The sequence below is a fragment of the Thamnophis sirtalis genome, unplaced genomic scaffold (genome assembly GCF_051295495.1).
Source record: "Thamnophis sirtalis isolate CommonGarterSnake01/CBP01778 unplaced genomic scaffold, rThaSir2_p1.2 scaffold_2, whole genome shotgun sequence".
Taxonomy (NCBI): domain Eukaryota; kingdom Metazoa; phylum Chordata; class Lepidosauria; order Squamata; family Natricidae; genus Thamnophis; species Thamnophis sirtalis.
This window is the reverse complement of record NW_028261382.1, coordinates 164,121,460-164,143,550: the sequence shown is the minus strand read 5'-3', so window position 1 is coordinate 164,143,550 and position 22,091 is coordinate 164,121,460. Positions and strand designations below refer to the sequence as shown.

The following is a 22,091-nucleotide window of genomic DNA, read 5'->3' as shown; positions in this document are numbered from 1 at the left end:
TTTGTGCCCCTTTGCAACTGAGGACTTGAACGTTCTATATTTGGTGACTCACATCTGTTTATTATTTAGTTTATGCTTGGCTTCACATGCTGGTTGAGTTGGCAGTTTATAGCACAACCTCATTTTAGATAGTTGTACCTGTGTGCACATAAAAATGAAGGAATCAAATCACCTGATTTTGTAGTTATTAGATTACTCTAAAATTAAGCACTCAACACTTAACAAAATATATTAAACATATAAAAATACTTAAGATAAAACTGAAAATACATTATGTCTCTGATTAGATAACGTGACAGTTAGTTGTTCCTTGAGGTAATCAACCCACCTGCCAGCAGGGCAGTTCAGAGATGACTCAGTCAGTTTTATAATAACCATTTCTGGAGTCTTTCCAGATGGAAGAGATTAGGAGACAAACATTTTTCAGTGATTAAAAAAGAAATGGTCCCTCAGATAAAGTGGGGATGGAGCTGTGACTCCACCCTTTTGCCATCTCTCTCCTGCAACTTCTTCCGTGTAGGCTGATAGCACAAAACATATAAATCGAACAGGTCCCTTTTTGCCTGCTTTGAAAGCAAAGAGAATTCTGAATTCCTGGCACGGTTGACTGAATTTGGCTCCAAATTGGCTATTTCAGGTTCTAACTGGGCTAGTTTTGGGCTAGTTTTCAGAATCGATAGGCTGGATTTGAATCCCACTCCATATCTAGTTAATTGCACTGTGTGAGCCATGGCTATATAAACATATAACTTTGCATCTCACATTTTTTCTCTTGTTCATTAAAACAACGCTCACAAAATCCATTCATGAACATGAAACAGGACCATAATCTAGTTTATTTTGAATATTCTAACTATCAAAGCCGGTGAATGTACAGCCTTCAATTACCTTGCCCTTCCCCACTTTACTATATTTTTAATACAACTAATTATTCAATTATGAGAGGAAATATTAGAAAGAGGAGCAAATAAAACATTAATCACTCCTTTCCCCTGCTATTATCCCATGCACCAATCCCACCGCTGTTCTAGAACTAGTATGAGTTTGGACCATAGGTTTAATGCCTCTGTGATTCAAGAAAAGCGTAGCATAAATAGTTAAACCATTGTTAAGCCTTTGCCTCAATACATCCTGGGGAAAAAAGAGAACACCAATTCACCTTCTGACCACTCTGACTAAAATTGCTCTCCAAAATGGAGTCAACCCTACTCCAAATCTGAACTGATTATTCCATGATGTTTTTGGGTTTTAGGCTTCTACACAAAAAAGGACAAACTTACAAGATTAGTTCACATGATAAAATCATCCTAATTGCATAAAATATTAATATAATGTTTAAATGTTCCAATTGTTGGAATTAGACAATCAATTAATTTCTATAGTTTCTTTAAAACTGAAATTAATTATCTTTTATGATAAAGATGGGGTTTTTTGATGACAAGAATTATCTAGATTTTGTGACTTTTGAACCCACTGCTCTGTCCATTTATATATTTTTACATTGCTTATTTCATCATTTTAACACCAATTTAACTGAATATACACTACAGACTCAAATCTGCTGATGCTGTTTGAGCCTTCAACATGTTTTCTTTCTTTGCTATGCTATTGAGGGCAGTAGGAATAGACAAATGAAACTCGATTTTTTCAGAGAAAATGAAATATTGATCACTTATCATAAGAAACAATGAGCCTGGCATAAGTAGAACTCATGCTATGAATACAGAATAAGTTACTAATCTGAAGCTACAGTAGCTATATGCATTATAATGATGCCCTGGTGTTAACTTTCTTTAAAATGAATTAAGGTGCATTTGAATAGCCAGAGTTATAGATTCTAGGAATGGAAGAATCAGCTGTATTATAAACTCTATCTTGTATCTTTCCTACAGTTTGCCATGAACTTATCCTGCAAATTACTCTATATGTTATAGATTTTCTAAGAATATTATTACATACCACAGTATACAAAATTGAAAATATTTTATTATTCAAGGTTGAATGCATAAAATTAGATTGTTAAAGGTTGTTTATTAACTAAACATATTTTGATAGGTCACTTATAAAGTGGAAAAGAAAACACCAGTTTAGCTATTTTGCTAAATAAAGCTCCAGGGTACAATATTCACAGCTTTATTCAATAAAATTACTTTTAAAATAGTAAGTGTGTGATTGGGAAACACTAGCATCATCCGTCAACCAAACTGCAAGAAAGCTAAATAATGAACCATTTACATTATTTTCCTTAGGCTCCAGTAATTTGCAGGCATTGCATCAATACAGCTCTTTAAAAAAAGTATGATGAAGACATGTTCTTTTTTACATTTAGTTTTTTTTTTTAAAAAAAACCCTCCTGCAATGAGTTGCAGGCTATTTTGTGCAATTTTGTCTTTTTTTTTTTTAACAAAATTTGAAAAATCATTAGAAAAGTTAAATTTATAAAAACATTTAGAAGGCTAATTTTAAGGATTACAAAATGATGCTGATTAGTCTACAACTAAGCAATCTAAATCCTGATTGACTGTTCAGCCAAGATTAGCTACAAATGCCTGCCCGAATAGAATGAAGCTATTTTGCTAAATAGTAGAAAACCAGGGGTAAGCGGAGGCAGTGAACAAAAAGCTGGGTTGACTGCATTTTAAATAGTCCAAGTCTTGGTTGAAAGAAAACAAAGTGCTGTTATTAGATATACAATCCAAAATCTATTGGCCTAAAAATCTCAAAGCAAGGTAAGGAGAAGTCAAGGCTTTTCTTTTTTAAAATATAATTTTCTTCAACTTTTTTAAAATAAAGATTGTAAAACTAATACAAACTAAGCTAGAAAGAAATATAAATAAAAGAAAAAATTCAGAAGATGCAGAAAAAGAAAAAAGCTAACGAAGAGTGGCTTTCAACCTTCATCACGCCAAGCCTAAGCTAATATGTTCTTTCACCAGCTTTTAAAATTACAAATAAAAAAAAGCTTCTTCCCATACTCTTAATTTTTATCTATATGCAATCCAGAAATTGTAATCTTTTCTGCCCTGGTTCTGCAGAAAAAGTTATCAGAAATACCAAATGAAATCGTTAATTCTTAATTTGATCTTTAATCAAATAGTCCAACTTTATAGTTCTTCTTTTTGCTTTTCATAATCTTAAGATTTAAATCATTTCAATAGCTTCACAGGATTTGATCTCTTATCAATCTTTGGCATTCACGTGGAGTCTTCAATGTTCTAGTATCCATTTACAACCATCATCAGTTCCTAATATAGGTTCAGTTCCATTTCAGTCACTTCCCTAAAGTACATTATTTAATATATACATGTTTTTCAAACCTTATAATGAAGATAATGAAGATTCCAAATCTCCCAATCTGTTTAAAACTTTCTTAAACTAAAATTCTTTTTTTGCTTTTTGTCAATGGCATATTATTTTAAATGCTTAAGTCTCTGTTTAAAAGACTTTAAACAGAGTGCCAGCCCAACTCATTTTCTAGTCAGATTTGGAAATGTTCATTTTAGCCACTTTATTATTTATTTATTTGTTTGTTTGTTTGTTTGTTTGTTTGTTTGTCTTGTATGCCGCCCACTCCCAGAGGACTCCGGGCGGTTCACAAAAGACAAGGGAAAGGGGGGAACGAGACAAAGACAACATATTAAAAACAAAAACCAACATTCACAATTTCTGTGGAGGTAGATGCTTCTCAGCTCCCCCCAGCCTGCTAGAGATTCCTAGAATCTTTATGTCCATACCCTCAAAATGGCAAGCTTAATTTGATACCTGGTGAGTTTTACCTTCCTTGGATTAAATGACTGCCACTGCTGACAGCAAAGATGTTATTTCCCTTGGCTTCAAGTGCTCAAACTCATGGGAGGTGTCTTTTTATGATCACTTCAAGAGGAACACTCATTGTCATCTCCTGTTCTCCCCTTCTGTAAAGAACCATCTAATCACTCATTTTTCATTCTTCACAGTGATTGTCATCTCTGGTCACTTGTGAGATGTTTTCAGTCAGCCAAGACTTAAACCAGAAGTCCACAAATCAAGGTTTTCCTGTATTCTTTCACTCTCCAGATTCAGGAGACTACACTCTACTGATCTGCTCTTTCATTTCTTTTTGCCTACTTTATGGTCCAGTTTCCCTCAAATCAGTTTTCAGACATTAAAGCCAATTAAGTATACCAATTTACAAGGGTACATAAAATATAGTAGATTACAAAGAATACAAAACTGTTTATACATCCAAAAACAATGTTAAAGTCGAATAAAAGCAATAAATGAAAACGCAGTGTTAAGAGGAATAAATTAGAGCTGTGCAAAAAGCAGAAAAATATGTTTTGGCTCATCTCTAGAACAAACAGTCCTGCTCAAAGCTTTGAGTGTTCTGTTTCTGTCAGAATAAACTTGAGACATTTTAAGTGTCCTGGCTATATTTAACAATGGAACTAAGAATCGGCTGCTAGTTCCTTTTCCCACCACCCAGGTCCATAACAGTGGCAGGGTGGTAGTAGCTGGATGCTTATCTACCATTCAAATTGTGTAAAATATAGTTAATAAAAACATTAAAATAAATGTCCACAAGAAACATTAAAAATATAATTATGGTCTCAAAAGCTAAAAATCAGTCACTCGGGCCCTTGTGACCTCTAGGCTGGAATACTGCAATGTGCTCTACATGGGGCTGCCCTTGAAGAGCATCCGGCGACTTCAGCTAGTCCAGAACGCGGCCGCGCGAGTGATTGTGGGTGCACCTCGGTTCGCCCACATAACACCTATCCTCCGCGAGCTGCGCTGGCTACCTATTGATCTCCGGGTGCGCTTCAAGGTAATACTTGTCACTCATAAAGCCCTCCATGGTAGTGGATCTGCGTACTTGAGAGACCGCCTCCTGCCAATTACCTCCCTGCGACCAATTAGATCGCATAGATTAGGCCTCCTCCGAGTTCCATCTGCCAGTCAGTGCTGACTGGCAACTACACGGAGGAGAGCCTTTTCAGTAGTAGCTCCGACCCTTTGGAATGATCTCCCCGTGGAGATTCGTACCTCACCACCGTCCAGACCTTCCGCACAGCTCTCAAGACCTGGCTATCCCGTCAGGCCTGGGGATAAAGCTAATTTGTCCCCACCCGAATGATGAATGAATGTTGCTTACTATTTTACTTCTATGTATTGTTTGTGTCTATTGTCTGTACCCTCCCTTCCTTATTTTATGTAAGCCGCCCTGAGTCCCCTCAGGGAAAAGGGCGGCCTATAAATACTAATAAAATAAAAATAAATAAATAAAATAAATCCATTTAGAATAACATGTATTACCAGAAAAGTCTAATCAAGATCAATCAGACACTACCTGCCTCTGCCACTAAGCTAGCAAGACAGGAAAACTTTGGCAGAAAAAGAACGTTTTAAATACAACTAGCAAAGCAACAGCCCACTTATATTTTTGCTACTTACGTGCCTTGACACATTCATATTTTGTTTTACATTCAGAACACACAGTTTCATGGTTTGAAGACAAACTTTCAGAATACGTTTTGTTTCAGACTTGGGATGCTGAAATGACTATCTTCAGATCAGAACATTTTCACTTTGCTAAAGTTAATGGCTTATGAAGCCCAACATAAAAAGGTACATTTGAAAATATACCTGATATGAGCTTATAAATATTCCTCAGAAATGCACAGTAATCATAAATCAAAGAAATGGATTAGACACAAATAAATGTAATGTATATAACTGGCATAATTCCCTGTGAACAAAAAATCGGCTCCAGCAGAAAGAACTTATGTGAAAAGTACTTTTTGTCGCTGCAACGAACCTTCAGAAATATGTCATTGCTTTGAACAGTACTGCCAAAATTAAAACACATCTCCAAATGATTTGTTAATTCTGCCACATCAGAAAACCTTGTAAGCTCTAAGAGCAGTTGTAGTAGTCATTTGACAATTGTGCATATTAAATTGTGGCAACCTTACCTCATCAGGGCTTGAAGCTTGGTAAGTTCTATTTTCATCACTGAAATCCTGATCAACCTCCGCATATTCTGTTTCTCCAGTCACTCCTGTTCGGGATTCATACACAGGTGTAACATTGTGACACAATGCAATAGCTTTTACTGCTTCGTGTATTCGATTGCTGACCGTTTTTCGAACTTTAGGGGCAGAGGACTGCATCTTTCTGGAGGGTGTTGAGCTGGTACTGTTTCCAGTAGACTGTGTATGCATCTTTGAAATATAAATAGAACATTCAGATAAAGCAAAACTATCAATTTCTTTCATTTCATTCTGGAACAACTGGATTATAAAGTTCTATGTTTTGTTAAAATTTAAATTTTGTGCCAAATGTTCCCTTCTTTAATTATGCATCCTCTTTTAATACCTAAGCTTAACTTTCTATAGGAAATTCATAACCTCAGACCAAAGTTTTCACACAGATGCACACAAATATTATTCATTCCCTTCTTCTGTGAAGAGAAGGGCTGTGCAAATAAGAAACATGATAAAACCATATGCTTCCTTATGTACGTGGTTTGGGAAAGAACATAATATTTTTACCATGTTTGGACTAATGTGAATACATGCAATAGGAGGTGAATTGCTTTAAGGTAAAGACAATCTTGGAATAATCTTAAGGGGACTTTTCATGTTACTTTTCCTGGCATATGTCATCACCGCTTAAGAACAACAGGAAGCCAAGTCGCAAAAGACGAGTCAGGCACAGGTGCATTTAGGAGTTATGTTGAAAATCTACAAAAGCTTGTAGCTTTAAGTTTCTCTCAACATGTGCCTTAATATATGTGTCTTATATATTATGAAAAGTAAAATTAAACCATTCCTTAGAACATAGTTGCAAAAAATGGCCCGGTATATTGTCAAGAAATATAACTATATGGGACCCTTACAAGTGAATGGTTCAAAATTTAGTTCCCTTTTATATTTTGAATGGCAATTAGGTTACTAAATGTTTGCCTTGCTTATGTTTGTAGTCTACAAGTTCTTGAACATTTTCTAAACTAAGGCCTTTGTTTGAAGTGAGGACTCTTAATATTCTCTGCAAAGCTTGGTGTGATCTTTGATCTAGCAAAAATGGCACACACAGATCCTCTTATCTTAGACAGAGAGGATACTCATTCATACAATGTATTAAAAATCAACCCAATACATCACCAAAAAACATTGCCTCACACAAATAAGAATTTCTAGGGCAGTGGTTCTCAACCTGTGGGTCGGGACCCCTTTGGGGGGGTTGAGCGATCTTTTCACAGGGGTCACCAAAGACCATTGGAAAACACATATTTTCGATAGTCTTAGGAACTGAGACACCAATTTTATGGTTGGAGGCCACAACGTGAGGAACTATATTAAAGGGTCGCGGCATTGGGAAGGTTGAGAACCACTGTTCTAGGGAATACACACTGCTGTTACAGCACTCACAAAACTGTATATTTAAAAAGCAAGACAATGCATGCTAATGTTGCTGTTGCTACTGTTCTAATAAAGAATTATACTGGATTACAATCTCTGTCATCTCACAAGTTTTATCAAAATAACTTTAGATTTTCTGTAGGGTAATAACATTGAAATCCTGTTTGGCAACCAGCATTTTTTTATTTCATGTACCGAACACGGAACTGAGAATATTTTACCCCTCAAATTACAGTGCTGTCTAATAAAAGGGTTAAGTTTCTGATCATTTGGCATTGTCGTTCAGCTATTGTTTTAAACCTTTGCCTTTGCAATCTACTAACCATGATGCCATTGCGACTACTAATAAATTAAGCAGATTTACTCCTTCTGAATTATGTTATGTTTATTGATGCTTGTGTAATTTAATTTCACACAAATTCCATTAAAGATTATGCCCTCTATCACAAAATGCTTCCAGTGGGGAAATATAATCAGGTTATAATAGATTTGTGTGCTTCAGTAGAGGGGACCTACTTGACTATTGTCATCTTAATAAAACTGAACACATACAAGGGAGAAAAATCAATACCATACAAGAACCACTGTATAACTGGTTGCATTAATAGTTATTGCTTAAGTAAATAAATGCACAAGAGTTGCTTTTTGAAGCAACTATTAAGCAACTATTTTTTTTATAGAAGATTATTTTCCCCTAATTTATAACGTGGTAAAAATGAATTTATTATTGGGACATTTAATAAAATAATTTACTTAAGTGAAGAAAATTATATCTCCTTAAAAATGCTTTACTATTTAGTAAGAATATTGGATTCTACATAACTGTTGTGGCATTCTCACTTGAAAGTGCTAGATTTATAATGGGAATGTATTGCATAAATTAAAGACTTTGTACTTCATTCTCCATTAATGTGGTTTCTCTTTGTCTCTTATACTTGCATAGTTTCGTAACTTATATACTGTGATCTAAGAAAGATGTATATTATATTATATAAGTGTTAAAAATATTTTAAGTGCTAAATGAAATTACTAATCCTATCTTAGCTTAACATAGCCAACTGGTCTTTTACATGTAGATGTGTTGTACAGAATGTGAATGCAAATCCATTTATAATTATTTTTAATAATTTTGGCTTATTAATATCTTTATATATGTAAGCATGTGCATTGGGCAAAATTTCATTTTTTTTAATTCTGAAAGCTGAAGTTCAGTAAAATAAGCAGAACAACAAGCAATGTGTAGTAGACCTCATTAAAACTAATAAAATTTATCATGTAGCTGATATATTACAATGGTTATGAAAATCATGGACTACAAGCTGAGAGGTCTTTAGTTTAAACATTTTGAAAGTTAATTCAATATTTTGCATAAAACACAGTAGTATCTTAGCTTTTCCCCACACTTACCAGTATTATTAGGAATAAAAGATAAGAAACAAGTGTTTTGTGTATGTAACAGCTTTTCCAAATATGCTACTCTTCATAGAAATTACACTAGTATATTTAACATATTTGATGTAAGGACTCACGGCAGTGATCTATGTTGATCAATAAGAAGGAAAAAAAAGAAACTATACTTTATATCCCTTGATGCATTTATTGTTAAGTGGGCATATATTTATTTGATATCAGAGTCACGCTGAAAATATATTAATTTTTACAAAAGAGTTTTAAATTTCCATATCACTTATTTCAAGAAAAAGATAATTTGAAATAATGTTATTTACTATACTTTGATAAATCGTAGCATGCGATGGACACCTAGAATATGAGGATGAAGCAGGTCTTACAATGAAAAAGCTCCATCAATATGATATGATGCATTCTTTTGAGGAAATCTCCTTTGCCCAACTTCTCTCTTATTGCTTGGTTTCTATCTTGTCCAGGCGAACAGCAGACATTTAAATTACACAAGTGCAGGGCTTAGTGAACATTTCAGGCCACTCAGAAGCAAGAACATGCTGTATGCTCCTGAGGCAAAGTTGACTTTATCAACTCCATTTGATAACCTTTGATTAACAGCATATCAGTTCAGACTGACAAAAAAAAAAAATGTGATGAGGCACAAATACCCGAACGGTCACCATTGGTTGTCTTCCAAGAGGCATTGCCTCTTTTCAGATCTTTATAGTGAAAACAGACCAAACGGTTTTGTAATTCTTGTGTAGTCCTATTCTGTCTGAAGCAACTTTGTTATTGTTTTATCCTTTAACTATACAAAGCTGAAGCTGAAATTTTATCTATGAGAACTAATACATGTTAAGTCTTTCATGTAGGTAGATTTGAAATATTTTTCATCATGTAATCAAAAGTATAATTTACAAAATAAATAAATATCAACTGCACTATTATTTTACAGGGTAGTCCTTGACTTGCAACTAGGTGTGACCAGAATTTTCATAGTCAGGTAAGGCGGTTATTAAGTAAGTTGTGCCAATTTTGTTGCATTTGTTAAGTGAATCACACAGTCTTTAAGTGAATCTGGCTTCCCTTAATAACTCTACATGTCAGAAGCCATCTGGGAAGATCACATGTGTGCTGATTGCTGCAGTTGCCATAAATGCGTGCCAGTTGCCAAGCACTTGAATTTTGTATTATGACAATTGTAAGGGCAAGAATTGATTCTAAGTCACTTTTTTCAATGCCACTATAACATCGAATGGTTGCTAAACAAATTTGTAAGCCAAGGACTACTCAATACAAGCTTTTTTTCTATTGAGTTTTATTAACAACATAACTTACAGTAAGGAAAGTAAGAATAAACACTAAATACCTGGGAATATGAATTGATAATATGATTTTGAATTTCATCCATTGTGTCTGTTCCATATGAAACAGTACCTAGGTGGAGGCGCTTAAATATCATCTCATTCTGGGTCAGTGTACCTGCAGTACAAACATTGAATACATGCAACTATAAGTATGATGATGAAAATATTATTCATGTTGTAAGTTATAATACATCCATTTGGCCTACTTTGAATTTAAGATATACTGCATATTCCAAATATATATAAAAATTGTGGAAATACAGTCATCTTTGGAATATAGAACCAAGTGCTAGCATTCTCAAGTGGGTTACGCTAAAGAGCAAAGAGCAAATGTTCTGTATGTTTCTGACCATATATACTATACAAATTTAGTACAGAACTCTTTTGGGCTAGTAGGAAAGTTCTGAAAGTTGATCCTGGGGTTCTCCCCAAATAATGGGTATAACTAGTCATAAAACACTCACTTATCAGCACACAGGAACTAATGTAAGGTTAAATCCACACAGGTTGTTTTTTTTCCTACCAATCCAGCATACCCCCTTTCCATCCTTTGCATGTAAACATACATCCAAATAATGAATGCTTACACCCAGAAGCATTTTTTAAAATAAAGATAATTGCAGAGCTACTAATTTTGCTTTCTAGAATGCCACAGGAATATGCAACTTTACAATTATTGATAACACATGCTAGAAGAAAATGAAAGAGCTTTTCATATCTTTACTTCATTTGTGGTGGTCATGTGAACAAGTGATACTCTTGGCATGGCATTAGTGAGATAAGCATCATTATTAAACAAAGAATTGAATGCTTTCCAGAAATGTGGTTACTGTACTCATTCATGGGATCAAACCTAAATTTTAAAAACCAGGACCTTGTTAATTATAGCAGTTAAAAAAATAATTGCCTAACATTGTAGATAATTTTAAAATTGAAAGGTGGCTAAGAAGGCATCTTCATGCCATGTTAGAAAATATCGTAGTATTAAATGAAGCACCAGAGGCAGGAATCACAATTCTATCAGTTCGGCTGGACTTTGTATTTTACCTTAATTGCAAAAGATATTCTATTGGCAACTTTTACATATATGGTAAATATGAATGTTTATGTGTAATAGTTTTTATTTATTATTTTTTCTATGCATGTTTGATTTATGCTTCTTGATAGTGTTTATGAATCAGCTCAATAAAAAAGGAAAAACTTCCCTCTGAATTTCCATTAAATAAAATTACACAAATGACATGATACAACATCAACAATGAACAAATGCTAATTGCATAATTATGCATATAAAGAATGCTGACATAAATATATACAATATTTCTATTGCATAATTTTAAATATATAAATTGATGCATATAACACATCTTGTTCTGGTTTGGAAACTTTCAACTTTTTTTCAGTTTAACTGACAATCTATACAGAAGGAAGTAGAACAGTTTTACTTTGTATTTATATTATAGTCCTCTACGGAATGCAATATAGTGCTAATATTTTATTGAAAATATTTGCAGTAATTGAAATGTTAAGGCACTCAGTTTTAATGACTGGTATGTAACATGATAGGATATGACATGACGGCAAGCGTTCCTTCTATCAAGGAAGGGCCTCTGTTCTAACAGAAGCTTTTTTTTCCAACTATTTTTTCTACTTTTCTACTACCTTCCATGCCACTCTATATACTCTTCTTTAAAATTATATGTATGTATGTATGTATGTATGTATGTATGTATGTATGTATGTATGTATGTTTATGCATGCTTTTGCAACTCATTTCTAACCTTTCAATACCGTCAATATTAATCATGTCATATGAATATTAATAGGAATTGTGGGAAAAATTATTTCGTTATGAACTATATTTCTTTAGAAAAAAATAAACTATTACTTGAGGAAACATGTTAAAAAAACCCATGTGGTAAAGCAGATAGCATGCTACCTCTAGCAGGCAACTGAAAATTATAATTACTTCCCATTTCAACAAATTTAGCCCATTAATTGGTGCCAAACCTTGAATTTCAGAATCAACACAAATAGTATGCTTTTAGTATTACTTCCGATCTGTAAGAAACTATAGGGTGTCAGTCAAGGAGTGACATTATGTTCACCACTGTCAACAGCGACATCCTTGATTCCAAGAAAGCTTTAATTGAAGAGTGGGTGATATAGGGTGTGATGATAAGGCAGAGTGAAGAAGTCATCAATGGACAGATTCATTTGTTAAATCAGTCAAGCAAGTTTATATACATAATAATTAAGACTCAGAAAAGGGTAAAACCTATTTTTTTGGACAATGGGGATATTAAAATTACTCCCATTTTACCACACCCCATAATATATTATTATCTTTATAGTCGCCATACTATTTTTAGATATGTGAACTTATTATCACTAAATAGACTTGTTCTAACAACATGTACATCCAACCTCCTTAGAAAGCATAAATGGTGTCTCATTAGATGATTTAAACAGGGATATGCAGATTTCAGAACTGAAAAAAAGTTTACAGGTTAAAAACAAGGATTTGGAATTGTGCTTGAATTGTACTTTTCAGAAATGGGCTGGATTTCTCAGCAGAACAAACTTTAACATTTAAAACAGTATTTAAAATAAAAATAGGACTTTATATTAAATAAAAGGAGAAATATTATTATTTTAGGGTTGCAGAAGGCAGAAACAGAAGCCTTCTGGCTCACACATCATCTTTTTTTATTTTATTTCTGGCAACCTAGACGTTTTCCAAAGTCAGATCCTACCCCAAAGTTCCAATGGATATCCTCCTGATGTAACAATTCTAACATCTGTTTTGGTTGGGCGTTTTACTCTATTAAATGGGGCATTATCCCTATGTTTGAATAGAAATACATCATGCTTAAAGAAAATAGCATCAATGAGCATATCAGATTGAGTATAGTAATATTATTTAATTTCACATAAAATAATGATACTCATTAAAAAGGACTATTAAGAAAAAGCCAAACTATAAAAAGATAAAGGTTCCCCTTGCACATATGTGCTAGTTGTTCTCAACTCTAGGGGGTGGTGCTCATCTCAGTTTCAAAGAGCAGGGCAAGTACCAACCCACACAGTATTTCTTCTGGTTGGATTGCAGAAACAACCAGATGAAATGGAACAGCTGCGATAGGAAAGAAGGAATATATGTCATAACTACTTGAAAATAAAAGTTACAAATAACTATTTATTTTTCTTCATCTCCATGCAATTATATATTAATATAGTAAGAATTTGGTAGAAGCAGTATTGTAATAATAAGAATAAATTTCTAATCTGGTTAAGGCAATCAAGATGGATTTTACTCATAATGCAATAGTAAATGGTATTTTTCCTAAAACCAATATCTCAAGAGTCAAGCACAATAAAAATGCACTTTTTATTATTATGAAAATGCTTTACTAAGCCAAGGTTTACCAGTATTTCAGTCTTCATCTGATGATTAATAAATTCTTATATAAAGGATTTCATTTTTCTGCTATTTGTCCATACACTGAATTATCCTGAATTTGAGACAGTTATGGGTTATAATTGAGACATTATGAAAATTTGACTTGGATTTTGATAATAATGAAAATAGTGAGTTAAAATAAAAACATCTATTATGGAATATCTGATTCTACTGCTTCTATTTTTATATCACAGAATTTGTAGGAGTTGTGCTCCATCACTTTTTGCATATGTAAATACCTGGTCAAAACAGGTCAATAAAAGCTGGGGAAATACGAATCTGGTATCTGGCACTCAATGACAGAAAAAGAAAAGAAAAAAAAAAGAAAAAAAAACAGAAAAATGTGTGTTGCAAAGGGAGAATGCAAACCTTAGTCTTTTTTTATTATTAATGTCCCCTGCAGTCAGGTGATTTGCATAATAAATTGCAATGCACATTTTGTCATTTACCACTCTTGCCTTCTGTGGAAGACTAAGGCTGGAGATCCAAACAGCTGTGTAGGACTGTGGTTGCTGGTATTTCATTGACTTTTGTTGAATTCAGTACTGTCGCCAGACTGAAGTAAACCGGTAGCAGTAGTACTAGGGTTAATTACATTAAGCAGTATAGAATCTTGTAGTATGTTTCAACAGATAAAGGAAATACTATTCCACTCCTATATAGATAGTCCTCAATTTATAGCCATTCGTTAACTGACTGTTCAAACTTAGAATGACACTGAAAAGTGACCTACAGCAGGTTCTTGCACTTAGGATTGTCACGGTGTCCTTACAGTCATATTATCAAGTGCTTGGCAAATGGCATGGATTTATGACAGTTGCAACATCTTGGGTCACATGATCACCATTAACAACCTTCCTAATGGGCTTCTTAGAAGCAAAAACAATGGGGGAACCAGATTCGCTTAATGACTAAGTGATTTAACAACAGCAGTGAATTGTTTAATGACTGTTTAATGAAAAAGGTCGTAAAATCAGGTGAGACCCACTTCACAATTGCATTGCTTGGTAATGGAAGTTCAGTTGAAATTATAGTCATAAGTTGAGGATTATCTGTAAAAGGATAAAATCAGAAAAAATGTAGAAGGATGAACAAAAGGAAATATTTATATAACATATAATGTTCTCTAAGGCACCCATTTCACTTATGAAATAAGATAATAAGAAAAGATTTTTTCCTCAATGTGCCACATAGCTTGAGGGCAGCAACAATCAGTGGGATAAATGTTGAGAATTTAATTCATTTTAACAAAAATGGTAACTTAATAAGATAACGCTAACACTTCCAAAAACAAATATAAAAAGTGTACTTGCTATCATCCATTGGATAAAAGAAAATAACTGGAAAAAATAACAAGTTTTGACTTAATACTGCAAAAGCAATATTTAGTATTTTATATCATGTGCTAGGTGAGAGTGCAAAGTAAATAAATTGCAAACTCATCAAACTGAAGTCAAAGCTATTAAAAAGTCATCCTTACTGAAAAATGTAGAGTTTGCACACACCATAATTTCAAACAATTCAAAAAATTCATTAGGAAGTAAGGTATGGGCATCTTTATATGTCATTGAGAGTCACTGAGAGTGGGATAGCCTATAAATGGTTTAAACCAACCAACCAACCAACCAACCAACCAACCAACCAACCAACCAACCAACCAACCAACCAACTTCCCTCTTCAAACAAATTTCACCAACAGATGTGAATGCCAAACATTTCTTGGTGGCAGGATGGAAGGACAAAATTAAGGGTAAGCAAAATAACTTGAAATGTTATTTGAGCCTGAAACACAACATTTCAAGTTTGAAATAGTACTTTTGGTTTCAAAATGGGTTTTTCCAGCCACCAGAAGCCAATTCAAGCTCAGAATTGCACCTGAAATAGAGTTGTTTTGAGCATTTCCAGAATGATTAGGACAACCCATTTCAGACTTGAGCCAGTTGTTTTGAGCAGAAAATGTTTCTGCATTTGAAGTATTTTGCCTACTGCTAGCAGTGATAAATTTAGTTGCTAAAAGGAACTGAAAATAAATAGGAGAATAGGACTCTTTTGTTAGATAATTCAAGTAACAAAAATAGTTCACCTGTGAAGAAAAACTCCCCAACACTGTGGTGACAAAAATGGACCTATGATATCTTGCCCCCTTGTATGTAGATTTTCTAACATAGAGGAAAAGTTATAATCCCCAGCTTGTAGACTCCAGAGCTCTTTTTTCACATATGCTTGGACAAAACAATTATAATGTAATTTTCTGTATCATTTTAAAACCAGGTTTTGGAATTTTACTAATGTTTTAATTTTGTTTATGATAAGTAGTGAATTCCAGAAACTTTAATAAGAAAGATTTCTAAATTGCTATTTATTAAACATGTTCTTTAGAATACTTTTGCCTGCAATTATATCATTAAACACAGGGGGAAACATATGTTAGAGGATGTGGACCTGATGAAAGTAAGATAGAATGGAATTGTAAATGGGAAGAGGCTAGAAAATGTAAATTCTCTCCCAAATCCATGGTCACTAGCTAAAAATAGATAAGGAGTTTTTGTGGTGAACACTTACAACAAGATAAAATATTTCAAGAATGTTTTTCAAGAGTTTTTATGGCCTGATGGGGAAATTTGGTAGCATAAATATAGGCCTGAAATTTGCTATGTCTAATTTAATGGTAGTATTGACATGACTTTTTATTTGATTACAACTTCCAAGCTCTGAAGATGATCTTGCTAATTTGTAATGAAAAATGAAGAAAACTGAAGTTCCTTGCAAAGTGCATCAGCCACTACATTTGATCATTCTACATGTGGAAATATAAGTACTCATCCAATTCATAGAAAGAAACATCACTTTAATGGCATCCAGATGAAGAATGCAATATGCATAGGAATCTTTAATAAATATTTGTAAGAGTTTTAAATGAGTCCTGGGGGAATTCCATTAATCAATTCAGTGTATCAATGTGGAACAATTGCATTTTAAGAAGGGCCAGCAGGTCTTGTCCTAAATGCCTCTCTTTATTTGAATACGTTTAGGACTTGAAGCAATACTGACAAAATAAGTCCTCGTGTGGCTGTATTGCTGAAATTGATAAATCCATTCTCATAGGGCCTTACATACCCCGGGAAATAAGAAATTATGGAAGATAGTTATTAGGAAAAGAATCTTGCAAGAGACTAGAATTTCAAGTCTAAGTGTAATACGGAATCTTCTGCAGAAGATGTTCTTCCAACATTTTACATATGTTACATGTAAATGTATTTTATATACATTTACTTCCTTCAGCTCCCTGGAGGAAGTATGATGAAGAATATGAGAACATACTATATACAACATTATCCATAATTTAAAAAAGATGAGCAAGGTAAAGGGACTGATGATGTTTGCACCAGAAGCCATGCCAGAGTTCATAAAAAAATATGGTTAAACACAAATAAAGAAACCTGGCACTGATCTAGATAATAAGCTAAAGAAATTATGGTAAACATTTATTTATTTTTAAAAATAAGAAATATATTTAAACATTTCTGAGTTGTCCTTTGCCCAAGAATGAACACTATGCAATAGTTTAGAACTCTAAAATAAGGGTGCAATTTTAAAAAACCAAACAAAAATTGAGAGCTTGGTATAGTGGTTAAGGCACCATTTTAAAAACCATGAGATCCGGAGTTCTAGTCCTGCCCTAGCCATGAAAGCCAGCTGGGTGACTTTGGGCCAATCACTCTCTTTCACCTCACAGAGTTATTGTGGAGAAAACAGGAGGCAGGAATATTAAGCATTTTTGTTGCCTTAAGTTACTTATAAAATAATAAAGGTGGAATAAAAGTCTAATAAATATATAAATACATGTATACTACTTAATGACAATGGGCATAACTAAGACATTAAAAACCACCATAAGAAATGTAAAATTAAAATTAAACAAAAAATATAACAGCCCAATTAGATCTCTTCTGGGAGAGTTTTACAATTGAGAAAGAAGACTTTACCCAGTTTCCCACTTACTTGCATAAATGGAAGAAGCTAATATTGCAAATATATACCAAAATATGGATAATTATAAGAAAATATACTTGGATATCCAAAATAATAAGCTCACCATCTGCATTAATTTCATGAAAGGATGTTCCTATTTTTACCATGCAATGTTTAACATATGTTAACTGTAGATAAATTTTAAACACAAACCTCCAGTGTTAACACATTATTTCTTATTACAGGGCTTCCCCAGTAGATTATGAATTCCATTACTCTATGCATCTGTTCAACTATTACATGTGTTAAGTATCTCATTTGGTCCACACAGCCGCTAAAATGTTAATTACAGCACTCAAATGCGCGCATATGCATTAGTAAATAACTGTGCTTGGAAGATGGTTTTTATTTGTTATAATTGAATACTATGGTTGCTGTCAGGAAGGGCAGGGAAGTTGGAGTATCACACTCTAGATGTCAAAAACATTAAATAAATATTGCCAAGTATCTTTGTTTTTTCTTTGTTGTAGGAACTTTCATGCCCTAGAGAGACTGAAATGTCATGCTCAGCTGCCCTTGGAAAACACTGGAAACAGCATTCCCCCAATAATGGATGACGCCTTTCTGTCAAACTTATATGTGATTCAAGTCCAAACAACCTGGCACTTTGGGTAATAGATGCTATAATTAAAATGTGAGTCCTAAAGAACCTGTTGTTTTAGTGGGTGTTTTTAGTAATGGCTTTGTTCTACATGAAGATAAAAACTCTCTAACAAAGGAATTAATGTATTGCTTTAATAGGCTGCACCCTGAGTTAAGTTTTAAAATTTATGAGTTCTCTGCAGCATTGTTCTTTAAACAATGGTATTGTCAAATGCAGCCAGTGAGAAGATTAAAGTTCTCCCAGCAGATTAAGTACAAATTATCTGTCCTCCTGTTTAAGCATCATTTGTTCATTTATCACATAACGTCTAGTATTTCTGGTCAGTGTCAATATGCTCTGCATCCTTGCGGTTAACAGATGTCTTCTCTTGTCGAATGAATTACTTTATGTTTCACGCACTGGTGGCCGCAGATGTGTCACTATAGCAACATCATTAATTTCAGATCTTACCGGAAACATGCACTCCAATCAAACCTAATTATACCACATTGCTTTCTTGTCCCACAATAAGGAAACTATAATGCAATCATTGGGATACTTCATTTTCTATTCTGCTGTGGCAAATGAGAGAGCCACAGTGATGGACGCGTCTTGTCAAAAAGCTTATTGATGAAGCACAAACCCAATTTACAATCATACAAAGGGCTACCTTGCAATTATGTTAGTAATGTAATGCACTTTAGACTTTACAAATAATTCTTAATCATTTCAAAAGAAACTAGAGCCACAGTAAGGTATTTGTAAGCTTTTACTTTATTCTTTAAAAAATTTCAACATAGGCAAGCCACACGGTATGTGATAAGAAGGTATAAACCTATCAAGAGACTCTTCATAGAAATGGCTGAAAGAATCATAGCTTTTGAAATTAAGCAACCAGGTTTTAATGGGGAAATTAGATATGTTATGGCATAATTCAAGTATCTTTAAAACTATGTGAAAATACTAATGAATCCAATACTTATCAATATCCATTGCAACTTTTCTCTTGTCTCTCCTACTTTATTTTTACCAATTTAGATACAAAATAGTGATAACTAACAGCCTTGGGAATTTTGGCTTAAAACTCTACATATTACTTTCATTTTGAGCATAGTCTTGTAATTTGCACATATACTGCAGTTTTCCATCTACAGAGACATTCTGGTTAGTTAAATTCCATATTGTATTTTTTTAGTTAATCACCTAAATGTCCCAAAACACTCATGTTAAGAGGAACTAATTTGACAATTATATTGAAGCACTTAATCAAGTTATACTGGTTAATATACATTGACACTAGTAATTTTCTGAATAAACTTCATTCACAAAATACATTTCCAAGATGTACCTGTTTTATCTGTCAGTAGATATACAAGGCGTCCCAACTCTTCAGGTATGGTACTTGTCCTGACAACTGTTCCAGGTATATTATCATCCTTCATAATCATCCAACCATATGCTGCTTTTCCCATATCTAGATTTACACGTAAACTGGAAAGAAAAAAAGACTCTCCTGAATTTAACAACTTTAATTTGGATATAGAAAACAAACAAAAAGGACACAGCACAATTAAATCTGCAGTTTAATTTATGTAAATAAAGAATACACAGATATTCTTAGACCCTGAACTTCAACACTATGAATGACTATAAACCATAAACTGTGTTTTAATTTTCTCTTCTTCAGCAATATTATGCATACCTATTCTATCCTTTATTGTACTTATGCTCTCTCATAATTAATTCAATTTAATACTTTACACTTGGCACCTTAATCGTAAACTTCTGTAATGGCATATTACTCTTATATGGTAAAGTCATAACTTGTCACAGAAAAAACGTTCAACGTGAGCACTTTATCGTTTAAATTCGGAACTGAATTCATTTTTAATATAATTGCAAAATAGTACTTCCCAACTCCCAAACCTAAAGCAGGCCTAAAATAATACCATGGTTGATCATACAGAATGCTGCTGAGAGTTCTAGGAAGGCTAATGTGGATATATCACCCTAATCTTGACCCCACACAGGTCATCCACAAAGTTAGCCAATGTTTTCTCAGTCCTGTAATCTGGCCTGAAACTTGCCTGAAAAGGGTCCATATCCACTTTATCCAGGACCTGGAACTAAGTGCCTACCACCTTCTCAGTAATCATTTCTAAAATGGAAAGGTTGGAGACTGAGCAAAGGTTGCCCAACATGGTCAAGTCCAAGGATAGCCTTATGAGGAGTGGGCATATCACTCAATGTGTTCTTCAAGGCAGGTAACACCACTCACTCCCACAATGAGGTATTAAGCATTGTTCCAACCCAACTGCATTCCACTTCTAAGGAAGCCTGATCAACCAGAAAGGTTATAGGTTCAGAACATAGATGGCAAAACAAATAGCCCTGAGGATCTTGTTTATTTTCTCAGGAATAATTGACTCAAAGTCTTCCCAAATAATCTCTATAGGGGTTACCCAGTCAACATTCAAATTGAGCAACTTTGATAGACACAAGAATATTCTTTAAAGCAGCCTTGTAAGGCCTCTCCTTGGTCCAGAAGGGGCCTGGACACTAAATGGTATGCCAGATGGCTGTTTGCAAACAGAATACAAGTGGGAAAGTGAAGTTGCTTCGTTGTTTGCATATGATACTTGTCACATCTTGTTCCAAGTTGCAACTAAAGCTCAACCAAACTGTGCCCCAGAGATTTTAGAAAAACTTCACATTCCTTCTAATATTCAACTGGCTCCATCAGTAACCCAGCGAAGCTAATCAAAGAAGCCTCACATTTCTGCAATGGATGGTGTTAATATACCCTGAGCAAAGATCACAATGCTAAAAGACTAGATTTAATAAGTGATTTGCACTGTGGGCTGAGTATTCAAGAAGTCGGATTACATCCCTGGTTGATATATTGGCCATAAGGCACTTCTAAGCCATCTCTAACTGTGAGCCCAAACAAGTCAAGTTGAGGTTCCTTAGGATTAGTAGCCTGGGGAACTGCAGTGCAAACATAGCCACACAATTGAGGAGCTTGGAGGGGATGCCACAACCTTGGAGGGGATGCCACAACCTGGCAAAGAGAAAGATAAATAAACAGCAATCTCAACTTATTTATGTGGCTCAATCTCACAGAGGGTCTCACACCTTTCAATGTCTGTGACAGCTCTTTTAAAGGCTGCCTAAGGCTCCAGGATTAGAAAAGCCATTCTGGTATCCCTGCTGTGGATTTGTGGTTACACAAATTTTTGGATTTGTGCTATACCTGTAACCTGGAGGACACATTTCTGAGAGGGGACCCTCCCCCATAGTCCAACCGGGTTTTGGTGTTGCAAGCAAGATCATCCCTCTCCTCACAATCAAGTAATGGATGAAGGAAGTTTATTGCAGGCCAACCTAGCATTGGTAGGAATAGCTGGAGTTTAGAGCTGCCAAAGCTATGAGAACAGATCTTGGAGTTGGCACAGAGATCCAGAACATGGTATTTGTCTCAAATAACAAACCAGCTTTCTAGAGAGGCCTATCCAATTGAAATTTAATTGAGACATTTCTAAGAGTATGGTGGTTTGATATGCTCAATCTGGCGCACATTTTCAGCATCAATCTGCAGGTTGTAAGTAATCTTTGACTTTGCTCTGGCCTTGAGTACTCATGTTGACATAGTGGAGAAATTATGACTTGAAGATGAATTACCAACTATGTCCTTTACTGCTACCCATATATTGATTATTGATTATTATGAGACTGTAAATCACAGTACAGAAAGTCACAGATATTAATGTATGTATTTGGACAAAAGTCTCTTTTTAAATCCTTTACTTCAAAACTTCCTTTCCAAATAATGTTTTCTA

At 34.2% G+C, this 22,091-nt stretch overlaps 1 protein-coding gene across 3 annotated transcripts in view; it reads right to left on the bottom strand.

Annotated features, from left to right (window-relative positions):
• ATP9B (ATPase phospholipid transporting 9B) overlaps positions 1 to 22,091 on the bottom strand; it is a 152,942-nt gene that overhangs the window by 29,838 nt on the left and 101,013 nt on the right. For all 3 annotated transcript variants that reach the window (XM_087707339.1, XM_087707337.1, XM_087707338.1), the window contains exons 13-15: positions 19,601 to 19,743; positions 10,177 to 10,289; positions 5,955 to 6,203 (exon numbers count right to left, since the gene is read on the bottom strand). In XM_087707339.1, coding sequence (XP_087563465.1) covers positions 5,955 to 6,203; positions 10,177 to 10,289; positions 19,601 to 19,743 — 505 coding nt within the window. The remainder of the gene's footprint in view (positions 1 to 5,954; positions 6,204 to 10,176; positions 10,290 to 19,600; positions 19,744 to 22,091) is intronic.